General features: G+C 38.6%; 1 protein-coding gene across 1 annotated transcript; it reads right to left on the minus strand.

Moving 5' to 3' along the window:
• Positions 1-2,447: 2,447 nt before the first annotated feature.
• On the minus strand, positions 2,448-10,757 carry LOC120544706 (solute carrier family 35 member F2-like). Its single transcript, XM_039778650.1, has 8 exons — positions 10,669-10,757; positions 10,332-10,504; positions 9,763-9,890; positions 7,407-7,566; positions 5,942-6,098; positions 4,770-4,822; positions 4,526-4,680; positions 2,448-3,883 (listed from the first exon to the last, which is right to left on the minus strand). The coding sequence occupies exons 1-8, from the start codon at positions 10,755-10,757 to the stop codon at positions 3,662-3,664; spliced, it is 1,137 nt and encodes a 378-aa protein (XP_039634584.1). The 3' UTR covers positions 2,448-3,661.
• Between the last annotated feature and the right edge of the window lie 3,545 nt (positions 10,758-14,302).

Here is a 14,302-nt window from a genome sequence, read left to right on the forward strand (position 1 = left end):
GGGCCTCTAAAATGTATGTAATAATATTACTGTGTCCCTCCAGCTTTTTTGCTTAACCTGCAATAACCTTTTGGCCACTTAGATAACATTTACATGCAAGCTAAATTTCTTTTTACTGAATATTGAACTTTTTGAATGGGAGAAATATCTAGGTGAGACTAAGATGAGAAATGTCCAAAATGCGAGTTGGAGTAAATACCACCCCTGCTCATAGCGTCAGAGTCCTTTTTTAAATTTTATTTCATCAAAATACTTATTTGTAAATATACAGTGCCTTGCGAAAGTATTCGGCCCCCTTGAACTTTTCGACCTTTTGCCACATTTCAGGCTTCAAACATAAAGATATAAAACTGTAATTTTTTGTGAAGAATCAACAACAAGTGGGACACAATCATGAAGTGGAACGAAATTTATTGGATATTTCAAACTTTTTTAACAAATACAAAACTGAAAAATTGGACGTGCAAAATTATTCAGCCCCTTTACTTTCAGTGCAGCAAACTCTCTCCAGAAGTTCAGTGAGGATCTCTGAATGATCCAATGTTGACCTACATGACTAATGATGATAAATAGAATCCACCTGTGTGTAATCAAGTCTCCGTATAAATGCACCTGCTCTGTGATAGTCTCAGAGGTCCGTTTAAAGCGCAGAAAGCATCATGAAGAACAAGGAACACACCAGGCTGGTCCGAGATACTGTTGTGGAGAAGTTTAAAGCCGGATTTTGATACAAAAATATTTCCCAAGCTTTAAACATCCCAAGTAGCACTGTGCAAGCGATAATATTGAAATGGAAGGAGTATCAGACCACTGCAAATCTACGAAGACCCGGCCGTCCCTCTAAACTTTCAGCTCGTACAAGGAGTAGACTGATCAGAGATGCAGCCAAGAGGCCCATGATCACTCTGGATGAACTGCAGAGATCTACAGCTGAGGTGGGAGACTCTGTCCATAGGACAACAATCAGTCGTATACTGCACAAATCTGGCCTTTATGGAAGAGTGGCAAGAAGAAAGCCATTTCTTAAAGATATCCATAAAAGTGTCGTTTAAAGTTTGCCACGCGACCAGCTGGGAGACACACCAAACATGTGGAAGAAGGTGCTCTGGTCAGATGAAACCAAAATCGAACTTTTGGGCAACAATGCAAAACGTTATGTTTGGCGAAAAGCAACACAGCTCATCACCCTGAACACACCATCCCCACTGTCAAACATGGTGGTGGCAGCATCATGGTTTGGGCCTGCTTTTCTTCAGCAGGGACAGGGAAGATGGTTAAAATTGATGGGAAGATGGATGGAGCCAAATACAGGACCATTCTGGAAGAAAACCTGATGGAGTCTGCAAAAGACCTGAGACTGGGATGGAGATTTGTCTTCCAACAAGACAATGATCCAGAACATAAAGCAAAATCTACAATTAAATGGTTCACAAATAAACATATCCAGGTGTTAGAATGGCCAAGTCAAAATCCAGACCTGAATCCAATCGAGAATCTGTGGAAAGAACTGAAAACTGCGGTTTACAACGCTCTCCATCCAACCTCACTGAGCTTGAGCTGTTTTGGCAAGGAGGAATGGGCAAAAATGTCAGTCTCTCGATGTGCAAAACTGATAGAGACATACCCCAAGCGACTTACAGCTGTAATCGCAGCAAAAGGTGGCGGCCAACGTATTAACTTAAGGGGGCTGAATAATTTTGCACGCCCAATTTTTCAGTTTTTTATTTGTTAAAAAAGTTTGAAATATCCAATAAATTTCGTTCCACTTCATGATTGTGTCCCACTTGTTGATTCTTCACAAAAAATTACAGTTTTATATCTTTATGTTTGAAGCCTGAAATGTGGCAAAAGGTCGAAAAGTTCAAGGGGGCCGAATACTTTCGCAAGGCACTGTATACAGTAGCTTTGGACATGTTGCAGAGGCAAGAGATAAGAGTAGATATGTGAGTGTACAATAAAAAAAAATTAAAGAAAACAACTTTTCTCCATCTGAGTTTCCTTCAGATCATAAAAATCATTTTGGCACATTTGGAATAGGGCCACAGCTAACTATTATCTACATTATTGATCGTTTCGGTCCATAAAATGGCAGAAAATAGCAATAAATGTCTTTATACCATGGAATAAAAAGTGATATAGGACACCTACTACAGAGTTCCAGTGAAACGGTTTACCTTTCTAAATGAATGTGCTACATTAAAAGAAAAAAATAAATCTGAATAGGTTATTTCCAACCCTAAGTGCAGTCCTTCAGTGCCTTGTCCTCTGAAGACCACAGTATAGCACTAACACACAAGCTGCAAGAAGTAAGGTACACTGCAGCCCCTCTGAATCCACCTTGTTTCACAGCGATCATCTCTCATCCCGTTTGCTGTTCAACTTCAACATGGCGGATCATTTGTTTGTGAAAGTATTGATATTGATTTGGGGACAATTACATGGCTGGGTGAGTATAATCTTTTTAATGTGTTGTGAAAGGTACAGAGAGCACATCTGGGGAGGTAAGGGCCTGCAACAAAAGCACACAAAACAGGCCCGATGCAAAGGATGCTGGACCGGCAGCGCCAAACCCAGCCTTAATGAGTGGATAGAATTTACTCCATCCACTGATGAAGACCAACATGCTGTTTAAAGCTGTGGAAGAAAATAGTAAGTGGAACTTGTCTCAAGATAATTTTGTCCAAATGTCATTTGAGGATCCTCGCTCTGCCTATGTTTAATAAATAGCCAAATATACTTTGTTGTATCTCATGCAAAATCATATCTGTGTAACGTTATAATGTCCTGTTGTACATACAGTACACCCTGGTAGTACTGTGTAGTTCCTTTAACAGGTAGAATAATACAATCATTACTTGTTACATACTTACTAAGGGTGTCAGGATTTTGATTTTAAATCAAAATTTATCGAAATTAAGCCACAATGTTGAATATCGAATACAAAAATGGAATCGTCGATACTGCCACGCCCCCATGTAACGTCCTGTCCGTTTGTAAAAAATGATGCAGACCTAAGAGAAAATAAAAATGTATTTAATAGTAAAAAAGTAAAACTCCTGCTGCACGCTCCCAAGCTTTACATAAGGCAAAGAAAGCCCAGTGATTTACAGTAGATTTGATTACCAAATGAGAATTCAGCACCAAAGGCAACAAATGTCAAATACAACTTTGTGATTGTGTTCGAATTCAAAACATTACATCATGCAGTGGTGACTCCGGTATTTTGTAAAATATCAAATATATTAATTTTTTTAAAGAAAATAGGAGAAAAGAAGTAACATCAGTTTTGGCACAATAAACAGCAGCGCATTCTTTGTGTTTGTCATCGGATATTCGATCACTGTTAACAAATGTGTTCTTCTTTTTAAATGACGTTAACATAAAAATAGGAATGAAAAATGTGTCAATGTAAACTGTTAACTACCACAAGCAATGGAGAGGTCACACGGTACCCACTGCATTTTCCTTGATAATGAAAATGCAAAATACCAAAAACAAGTAAACTTTCCAGCCCAGTACAAGAAAAAATGTACTTCTGTAACAATGTCAAAGTTAAAACGGAGAGTCCTCTTCAAAGTTACCTATGTTGGAGGATAAACACACCTGAGCGGTGCAGTCTATCAGCTTTTAGCCAACTCCCTCTGTCTTCAGTCAGCTTCAGTCACAGTGCAGCCACAGCAGTGAGTGTCTCCGCTCCCTGACTGTCTTTGCCTGCGGACAGTAAACGGTCTGAGGGGCTCTCAGCTGTGAGGTCAGCAAACGCCTCGGCGGGGTCGTCCTCACTGGAGATGGACTCCGGTAACGCCGAGTACGAGGGAAGGGCGTTGAACATGACAAAACCCACAGTGATGACGACAAACGAGATGATGTACAGGGGTGAAAACTGAGGATGACGAGAGAGAGAGAGAGAGAGATGTTACATAACATTTTCAGAATGATAAATTCTGTTTACTGCATGCCACCACTTTAAACTTGCCAACAGTGTGTAACAATGCGTGTGTGTTTGGGTTTGTGCGTCAAAAATAAGAAAGATATATGTGGATGAGTGGGAATGAATGGTATATGTGGAGGAGTGGAATGTGGATAAATGGTATATGTGGATGAGTGGAAGCATGGAGAGTGTATGGTTGGGGAGGTGAGTATGTAAATGTATGGCTATCAATCCCATTAAACATGAATGAGTACCTGACAGTAACATTAAGGGTTTTTCACACGAGGCGCGATTGTCGCGCCTTGTCTCGAAATTCATTTTCGATGAGGGAATCGGGCAGGTAGGGGGGCGCGGGCCGCTAATGTCATTCAGTTGTACGGCAGGGATACAGTAGTGCACAGAATCCCCATGGTTACCACACATTGATCGCCTGGCGTTTAATCGCCGAGCGTTGTCCTTCACATGAGGAGCGTGGTAGACCCTGCAGATCTACACGACTACGCAGGTAAAGTCACTTCCCCGTGTGAAAAGCCCTAGCACCAGGCAGCTGTTTTATTTTTATTTATTTTTTATTTTTTTTTAAATCACACTCACTGTGTAGTGGAAGAGGAAGATGCCACAGAAGAGGCTGAAGAGGTCGGCGGTGAGCAGAGAGAGGTTGACTGCGGTGGCGCTGGTCATCTCCACCACTACAGGCATGAAGCTGTAGAGCGCGAACATACACAGGGCGTAGACTGCAAACAGCATGGCTGCAGAACACAACGAATGGACTTCAGTGAGAGACGGTCATCACTCTCACTCAAATAAACTAATTTAATAAAAGAGGAAAGTAACTTACAAATGTGACAGTTCCACGTTATTGCCGCTACTGCACGGGTTTCCAGTACAGCTCTGTAATGCCGGACAACGCAAAGTTAGCACAGTGAGGAAAACACGGTTTTAAACACATTGAGTTAAAGGAAAAAACAACATTAAAACACAAACAAAAGGGACGAAATGTACTGGATTTTTAAGGCATGTGCATTTTGTAGTATGGCAGTGTATTTGTCTTAATACCTCCGCCAAGGAGGTTATGTTTTTGGTTTGGTTTGTCTGTCTGTCAGCAGGATTATGGAAAAACTACTGGCCCAATTTCCATGACACTTGGTGGAAGGATGTAGCATGGGCCAATGAAGAAGCCATTACATTTTGGAGCAGATCCGAATCACAGGGTGGATACGCAAATTATTTTTACCTAGAGTTTTATTGTGAGATAGCGTATTGCCTTGGCGGAGGTCTGTGCTCTCCTAATGCCCTTCTAGTTGGATGATGTGATAATCAGTAAACAGCGGCTACAGTTGAGTTCAATTACATGGTTTTTTTTTCTGTCTAAAGTATTACATATCAGGTTTTATTGCCAGGCTCTGCACCAAAGCCAGTTTAAGTTTATATTTGTTGAACAAACTATATGTGAACTTGTAAGAATGTTGCATGCACATAGATTCAACCTTATAAGATTATTTCAGTTAAGCAATCATTTCTTTTAAAACAAGAACAAAAAATTATAGTGTAGCCAACTTTGTGAGCAGAGGGTATCTATGAAAAAGGTTGTTTTTTTTATTACGATTTATATTGTTGGATAACATAATATACGTTTGCCTTTATAAAATGTATTATTATTATTATTATTATAGATTAGATTATATATAGATTACATAAAGATTAACTTCATAAGTTTGTTTTATTTTAGTTATAAAAGAATCAAAAGTACTTCTCCCCTGAAGCATAAGGGAATTATGAAAGGGATTGAAAAAGGGCAAACAGGATGCATCATGCCAGACAAATACGCTATACTTAATTTATAAAGGAAGGTGTATTACCTGGAGGTGCCAAGATAAATCTAGAGAAGTTCAAAATCACATCCATAAATGTAGCTGATGCAGCATTTTGCACTACCAGGCAGACATGTGGCTGCAGTCGTCTATTTTTGTCATGCATGAGAAAATATGAGGGATTTAAACAATAACCCACAGCTGTATGCCACTGATGAGGGTCCCAAAGAGGCCCATCATGCCCAGGAATTCGACCCGGGTCAAGTTCTTCACTGTGTGCTCTTGGCACACATTGGATACAGCATAGAGGGCAGCACTGAGCAGGACCAAACCATCTCCCAGCACCACATGACTGGCTGCACAGAGAAAGAGAAGGGGTGGTTATAGCATATTATGAGTTAATAATATTAATAATCTATATAGAAACTTTTGAGCAAGAGGCACAATTTTTTAAAGCAACACTATGTAACTTTTAGCTGCAGCTGTAGTTCCAATGAGACAACCTGTAGGGCTACAAGTTACATAGTGTTGCTTTAGACATCATTTTGATCAGTTATAAATAAGATTAGATATCTTGGAATATTGCTATGACAAAGTCTAATGGGGCCAGACACACAGACAGGTTGTAAACAACAAACACTTTATTTGGAGGTAAAACCCAAAGTGTTGCTTAACATGAATGTGTAAAACTACGGCCAGTATGGTACAGTAGGTCAAAGTTGAACAAGTATGTTGGTCTGTAAACAGACCATTTGGCCAATCATTCTACTGTCATTTTCTCCTCCAAGTAAGTTTGCTTTTCTACTTTGGAGGTTTGTTTTAAACTTTTTTGATCGTCTGACTATTCGTGTCTCTTGCCCGGTGTTCCCAAATAGCAGATAATACCTTTTATACCGGTTATCATAACGGACAGAAATGATGGCACAAACCTATACAAATATGCTCCATTTTGAAATAATGCTTTAAAAATTTGTTTTGACAGGGTCAACAATAAAACATAGTACACAGAGGACACTTCTGTGATAACTGAAATAGTCCTTTTACAGCATGAAGATGCTGTGATGTAAAAAAAAAAATAAATAAAAAAAGGACTTCCCTGTGTTCATCTAATAGTCTCAGGGGCAAAGGGCCTCTCAGCCAATAACAAGATTTTTTCTGGCTGCTAGAAAAGCCGGAAAAGCAAATCAATTTTCGATTCAAAATCGATTCTCGATAAAAAAAAAAAACGATTCACAGTATGTAAATGTAGTTACCTTTCCCATGTGTTTGCAGTAGACATGCAATTAAAAAAAATAAATATCAAATCGATTTTTGGAATTCTATGAATCGATTTTGAATCGGTAGAGCTTGAATCGCGATTCGAATATTAATCAATTTTTTTGCACACCCCTAATAAATACCCAATAATTATAAATCATATTTGAGCAGTGACCGGGGAGTGGGAAAATCCTGACATTTAGTTTTGAAAGACAAAAGTCTTGACATCTAATAAGTAATCAGGTGTTCAGGCGGGTATTAATAACATTCCCATCATCCTCCACAGATATCATGGTCATTTTGGGCTATAAAGTTAACTCATCTTTTTATATTTTCATTTATTAGACACTGTTAAGTACTTTACAGATAGAAATTATTATAATTTTTTTTTTTGAAAGTGTTCTTACTGGATCCCTGGTCTCTTTCAGCCAGGATGTCAGCTCCCACCATGGCTCCCACCCCAAACAAGCACACCGTCACGGCTACAAAGTGGAGCAGCCTGTAGCGAGTCTTCAGGAAGAACCAGGAAAGCACCATCAGCACAGGGATCACAAAGCAGTCCAGCAGCTGAAACAAACAGTTAGTAACAAATGATACACAATGACAAACTGGCATTACGTCTGTGGACTTGTTGACAGAGGTCCGGGGGGAGAGGATAAGCTTTGGAGGTCACAATTCAGATTAAAATACTTCATGTACTTTCAGGGCTACTCAACTACTGAGAAATTTGATATATTGCCACTAATTCTAACATTAGGTAATCTTCAAAAAAAACATCCTCCGCCCTTAAATCGTGTAATTCATCAGCAACTATTTTACTTACTGTAATTGTTTAAGCAAACAGGCCAGTTCCTGTGGCCAGGTTTTTGAACCTAAATGTGTCTGTAGCACTGAATACCCAAAACTGTCACGTGCTACTAGTTTGCATCAAATATCTGGCCAGATTTCATGTTTACGGATTCTTTTTTGGCCATTTTAGCCTTTTTTTTATAGGATAGCTGAAGACATGAAAGGGGAGAGAGAGGGGCAGTAAAGGGCCGCAGGTCGGAGTCGAACCCGCGGCCGCCGAGGAGTAAATCTCTATATATATGGGCGTGCGCTCTACCAGGTGAGCTACCCAGGCGCCCTTTACTGATTCTTTAGACTAGGGCTGCCACTTACAATTGCTTTCTATAATATATTAATCTGCTGATTATTTTCTTGATTAAATCGTCAAATATTGTGAATATTGTTTCCCAGAGCCAAAGGTGACATACTGTATTGCTGTTTTTGTTCGACCAACAGTCCAAAACTCAAACATATTCACTTCACTATGATAGAAGACTTAAAAAACAGCAAATAAACACATTTGAGGAAGTAAAACCAGTGATTTTTGGCATTTTTGCTTAAAAAAACAACTTAAAATTAATAATTTATTATCTAATTAGATACAGGTTAATTCTCTAAAAAATAACTAATCATTAAGCTAATCATTAATTAAGACTATCAGCTCCACACAACTCTCTCTGGATTTCTCAGTATGACTATGTTCAGAAGATTGTGTCGTGACTTTCGCACGCAGAAACTTGAGTGAAGATAATTACTTCTTCTGAAGAGTCATATTTTTTTCAATCCTCCGTGTCCTCCTAGGCTACTAGCAACTGCATAGAGGAGGGGTCGGGGCGGTGCCCGATCACAGAAGGCTTGCATCATGTGGACGCCCCAACAGTGTTGTTGTCATTAGATTTCCTCATGGGGCCGGCAGAAACTACGCACTATAGCTTTAAATTGAATAATTGTTTCAGCTAATAATTTTTGAATGGTAAGACAGATGTCAAAAAGTCAGATTCTAGTCTTAACTCAATTTTGACTACTGAAAAAGTTGTATTTTTGTCAATATAACGATATAGATTTCAACCACATATGTACAGTTTAGAACAGTTCAGCAGGTCACTGTCCTGTCCAGTAGGGCTTTGACTTTTGCCCAAAAATAATATTGAAAGTTTGTTTGTTTATTAATATTTGAATATTTAGACAATTAAATGCCTTCAGTAAGACTTATATTGGTATCAAACTTAAGTTGTAAATGTTCTGTCCACCAGAGGGCAGTGTATCAGTCAATGTCTATAGGCAGGCAATGAGGTTTCCAGAAGAAAAACACACTGCCACGACTTTTTTTTTATAATTAAAAGTCAGACCCTGGATTAAACGCAAACAGTATGCTTTCGACAGGAAGTTTGGAGCTTTCACCTTAGCCTACGTAAGTGGTCTGATGTTTATATTTGTGCGCTGGTGTGTGTGTCGAGCCGGCGTGCGTGTGTGTGTGTGTGTGTGTGTGTGTGTGTGTGTGTGTGTGTGTGTTAGAGTGCGATAGTGACTGTGATTACCGGTAGCTTCAGAGTGAGTAGCGACTCTACAGTCATAGTGAGAGAAACAAAGTGTCTCCCCTGTTCTTTCTGACCAAGGTGGGAAATGTAGAGCAGGTAAAGTTAACCCTCTCCTTGATTTCACCATGGATTTCACGTTGTTTATGGAGAAGGAGAACCAGGAAATGAGTCGGGGAAATGCAACGCTACCACGCCACGGCCAAGCGAGAGTTACATTTTGAAATGCGTGAAAAAGCCTCAGAAGCTGAATTGAAAACGTTTACAAGCAAACATATTTACAATATATTTTTTTTATTTATTTTTTTTATATTCGAATTATATTCAAATAACGAAGTTCGGAGTCAAAGCCCTATTGTCCAGCCAACTGAAGTTATGAATCATGACGGTTTTCTCTTACCTGTATACTTGTCAGGGTGGTGAACTGGTAGGCCTTCACAACCGCATAGTTTGCCTCCACATCTGCCAGACCCATCACCAAATACTTCCACCACTTGGTTTTTAGAATTTGTAGGAGGTTCCTGTCACCTGTAGAAACCGAGAAGGTTTACTTCAGAGTAGGAATGGAAATGTATTTTTCCAAAAGCTACTTTTGAACAATATTTTTTCACACATTCATGCTGTTTTTGGTGAGAAAACTATAACAATAGCACATTGAAGAGCAGAATATTTCCAATAATGTACTACTTCTGGCACTCTTGAACTCTGAAGCATTTTTCTCAGGGGTTGGTTTTAAGATAAACCTCCAAATGAATGTTAATGTTTCTCTGTATCTGCTGTGTAAGTTTACAGGTTGTTGCTGCTGCCCCCAAGTGATCAGGATATCAATTAATGCAGGTTCAAAAGTTGCAACTGAGCTGTAAAAAATAAATAAAAATGGAGACAGCTTAAAATGTGGAGTTAAGGAACCTCTCAAACCCTTTATTTATCACCAGCTTTGAGAACAAATGCAAGTGCAGATATGCTGACCTTTGCGGGTGCAGAGGATGGTTGTATAGACAAGCAGCAGCAGGACGTAGTTGAGGAAGCTCTGCAGCATGGGAGTCTCCACCTTGGCATCGGCCAGGTACTGACAGCTCACTGCTGTTCCACAGATCAGCAGGGACAAGACCTGCCCCATGATAATGGTCTTCAGCAGACGCCTGGAGGGTCAGGAAGGCTCAAATCACATTCTACATCGAAGAAGCAACTCCTAGACATTATTATGCCATCTAGGATCCCGAAACTTAATTATTTACACCTGTGCTTTTCCTACTTGTCAAAAATGTTTTCTGTGAAAATGCTAGATAGCTGGATCAATACTCACCATGTGAAGACATCCCTCAAGTTATAACTGTTCAAACCGCAGGCAACCCTCCATTTCCCACACACTCTCTCCTCTTCATGCCCCTCCATATCTTTGAGAGCTAAATCTATGAATTAAGAAAAAAATGAAATAGATGAACGGGGGTGTGGGGGGCTTTATCTTTAAGGCTTACTGTCTTCATTAGACTACCCAAGCAGAACACGGTAGCCTACCAAATCTCCTAAGGAATGTGATTTGCCTCATGTGACTGATGAGGCTAAAAATGATTCTCACTAAAATTATGGTCCACGATAAATACTACAAAATCACATAAATCGAACCATCATTAGTATTTTGCCTTGTTTCTAGATAGCTCAATTCGTCATAAGCTACAGCCCCTGTACTTTGACGTTAACTTACAGGCTTTGGCGCATTAAAACTAACTACGATACGCCACACGTACATGAACGAACATTTGATGTATGCCGAATTTGAATGTAGCGATTCAAAATTCGTAATATGGAGTTAATTACGTTCAAAATAAGTATGAACGACTTGAAATAACCACAGCAATATTAAACAGTCATGTTTTTCAATGCAGTTTGGTATACCATGTTCTACGCGCGAGTGACAGCGTCATCCATCGGGCTTCCCAAAACAAAAAAAAACCGACCCGACCTTTAAAAAACCAAAACCAAAAACAACGTTTATTCTGATAAAAATTAAACTAATGTTATTTCTCTTTTTTTTTTTTTTTTCCAAAGGGGGAAACGTTCGATACATTTTTGCTGATTTATCATCCACGCTCGACATAGTGAATCAAGCTAGCCTCGTGCTACCTAGCACCGCCTTCTTTACTCTGATTCGTCAAAAAAAAAAGAGTGAAATGACGTCTGCACCGTGCACTCAAACTTGGTCTGGTGCTGATGAGAATCAAACTTGTAAAATTTGCAGATGATACTGCAATCTTGAGCCTTCTTCAGAAGGATATAAATCCGTCTGTGTACCATGATGAGATATACACATTTATTAAGTGGTGTGACACCAACCATCTTATCTTAAATGTCACAAAAACACAGGAGATGATCCTTAACCCAAGGCAAGTGATTGACCATGAGCCGGTCGTCATAAAAAATCAGAAAATCATCCAAGTCGTGTCTTACAAATACTTAGGTGTCTACATAGACAATCTTCTCTGCTGGAAAACACACTTTGACCATCTGTGTAATAGACTGCAGCAGAAATTATACTTTTTAAGGCGACTGAGACTGTGGAGTAAGCAGACAGATCATGCTCATGTTCTACCGGGCGATTCTGGAGAGCATTATTAGATATGGAATCACAGCATGGTTTGGCAACTTAACAGTGCAGCTAAAAAGCAGGCTGGCTAGCACCCATAAGGCAGCTATGAGGATAATAGGGAGGAAAGAATATAAGCCCATACAGAGTCTGTATGAGCAAGCAGTCAGAAAACAAGCCGAAAGAATCACTGCAGACTCTCTACACCCTCTCCCTGAATATGAACTTCTGCCATCAGGAAGAAGATTCCGTGTGCCAAGATGTAAAACAAACAGACTAAATTATCGTTTATTCCAACTTCCGTCAAGCTGCTGAACTCCAGTAGTAAATCTTAGCCCAGCAGAGTAGGGTGCAGTAAATATACCAGCCCTTTTTGCACTTTGCACTTTAATTATTAGCCAACCGTTAATTCTCAGGATGTTGAGCTGTCATGTGTGTCCTTTTGTGCCCTTGTGACGCTCTTCTGATCTCACTTTATGTTGATTTTATTATTAATTTTATTTTTTTATTTTTTTGAGAATGTTTTTATGTTACATATTGTTTGTGTTGTGAAGAAACGGATGTGGCACTGTGTCCAAGACAAATTTCCCCTCGGGGACAATAAAGTGTATTCTATTCTATTCTATAAACAACAGGAATGAAACTGTTCAAGTTCTGTAGCCTACTTAAATACAACCTACATATTTTCATTTTATGCGACTTTGCACTTCTACTCCACTACATTTCAGAGGGGAACGTCGTACGTTTTACTCCACTTAACAGCTGATGTTACTTTTCTAATTGTACAACATATCACATATTTTAAGTTATGATGCATTTGTTCCCTGTAAAAACTTCATGATATCGAGTCATTTTAGCAGTGGTGTAATACGTATTCAGATCCTTTACTTCAGTAAAAGTACTAATACCACATTGTGAAAAATATTATTATTACTTAAGTAAAAGTAGCAAAATGTACTTAAAGTATGAAAAAGAGTCTAAAAGTACTCAGTGTGCAGTGAAATGTTCCCTGTCAGTGTTTTATATTATATAGATGTTTTTGGATTAATATTACTGCTGCATTAATGTGTGTTGCATTGCAAGGTTGTGCTAATTTTAACACCTTTATATACTGTTTGGGTAGTTTAATCTACAGCAATGCATCATATTCTATTAAGATCATCATGTGTTTGTAGCGTCGCCGTCCTGTGAGAACCACGTATCTCTAAAAGGTAAAAAAAAAAACTGTTTTCAGCTTTGGGACGATACATTTTCCAGGTTATCTTAGTGGCTTTTTAATGCTTTATTTAGCAAAAGTAGTAGGAGAATTTTCTCAACACATAAAGGAACACTTCATCCTTCAGTTAATCACAAACATTTAACATCAACATGTCTGGAGACAAATGTTTTTCAATGGACAAGAAGGGAATGAAACTCATATCTTTAAAGTCACTAAAGCTGTCAGACAAATGTTGTGGAGTAAAAAGTGCAATATTTACCTCTGAGATGTAGTGGAGTAGAAGTATAAAGTAGCATAAAATAGGTATACTAAACTAAAGTACAAGTACCTCAAATTGGTACTTAAGTGCAGGCTACTTGGGTAAATGTACTTAGTTACATCCCACCACTGTATTTTAGTCTTTGAGTTCCAAGCCTTATTTTGGTCTATTTTTGCAACAAATCCACCATGTCTTAAGAATATTCCAGCCTGTTTTCAATGCAAATTAGTTTAATTTTCTAAAATCTAGTTTCATGTTTTAAGATTGTTAATGCAGTACTTTTATTTGTCATAGAGTATGTTTAAATTGTGATACTGATACCACTTACGTAAAGGATCTAAGTACTTCTTCCACCAACCAAATAATGCTTAATAGCAAATTTAAATTGAATAAATCAATTCAGAAATATTTTGTCTTGACGTAAACAAATATGACTTGAAACTTCTACTGAACCTTCAAGTATCTTTTTAATTTCTCCAAACATTTTTCACTTCCATAGTTCAACCTTTAGAATGTTCATGTGTGGCATGAAACTACCACTATTTACCAAAACTGTGTGAAGGTGGAAATCCTTCTTGTTTGTGTGAGAAAGTATTTGACCAAGATGACCAGACAAAGAAAGAATGATAACAAACTTCATGCTGATTTTACGAAAAACAATAACTGTCCTTGAAATACTGTTTTCTTTCCTCCAGTTTTACTCCCTATGCATGCGGTCTACAGGTTGTGGTCGATGGAAAAAAGACTATGCAGTAAAGCAACAGTAGTACTGGATGTGCTAATTGCTCAGTAGTAGTAGTTGAAGTAGTAGTAGTAGAAGTATTCCGATCCTTTACTTAGCCTAAGTATTATTAGAAATATATACTTGGTCCAAATTA

The sequence above is a fragment of the Perca fluviatilis genome, chromosome 16 (genome assembly GCF_010015445.1).
Source record: "Perca fluviatilis chromosome 16, GENO_Pfluv_1.0, whole genome shotgun sequence".
NCBI lineage: Eukaryota > Metazoa > Chordata > Actinopteri > Perciformes > Percidae > Perca > Perca fluviatilis.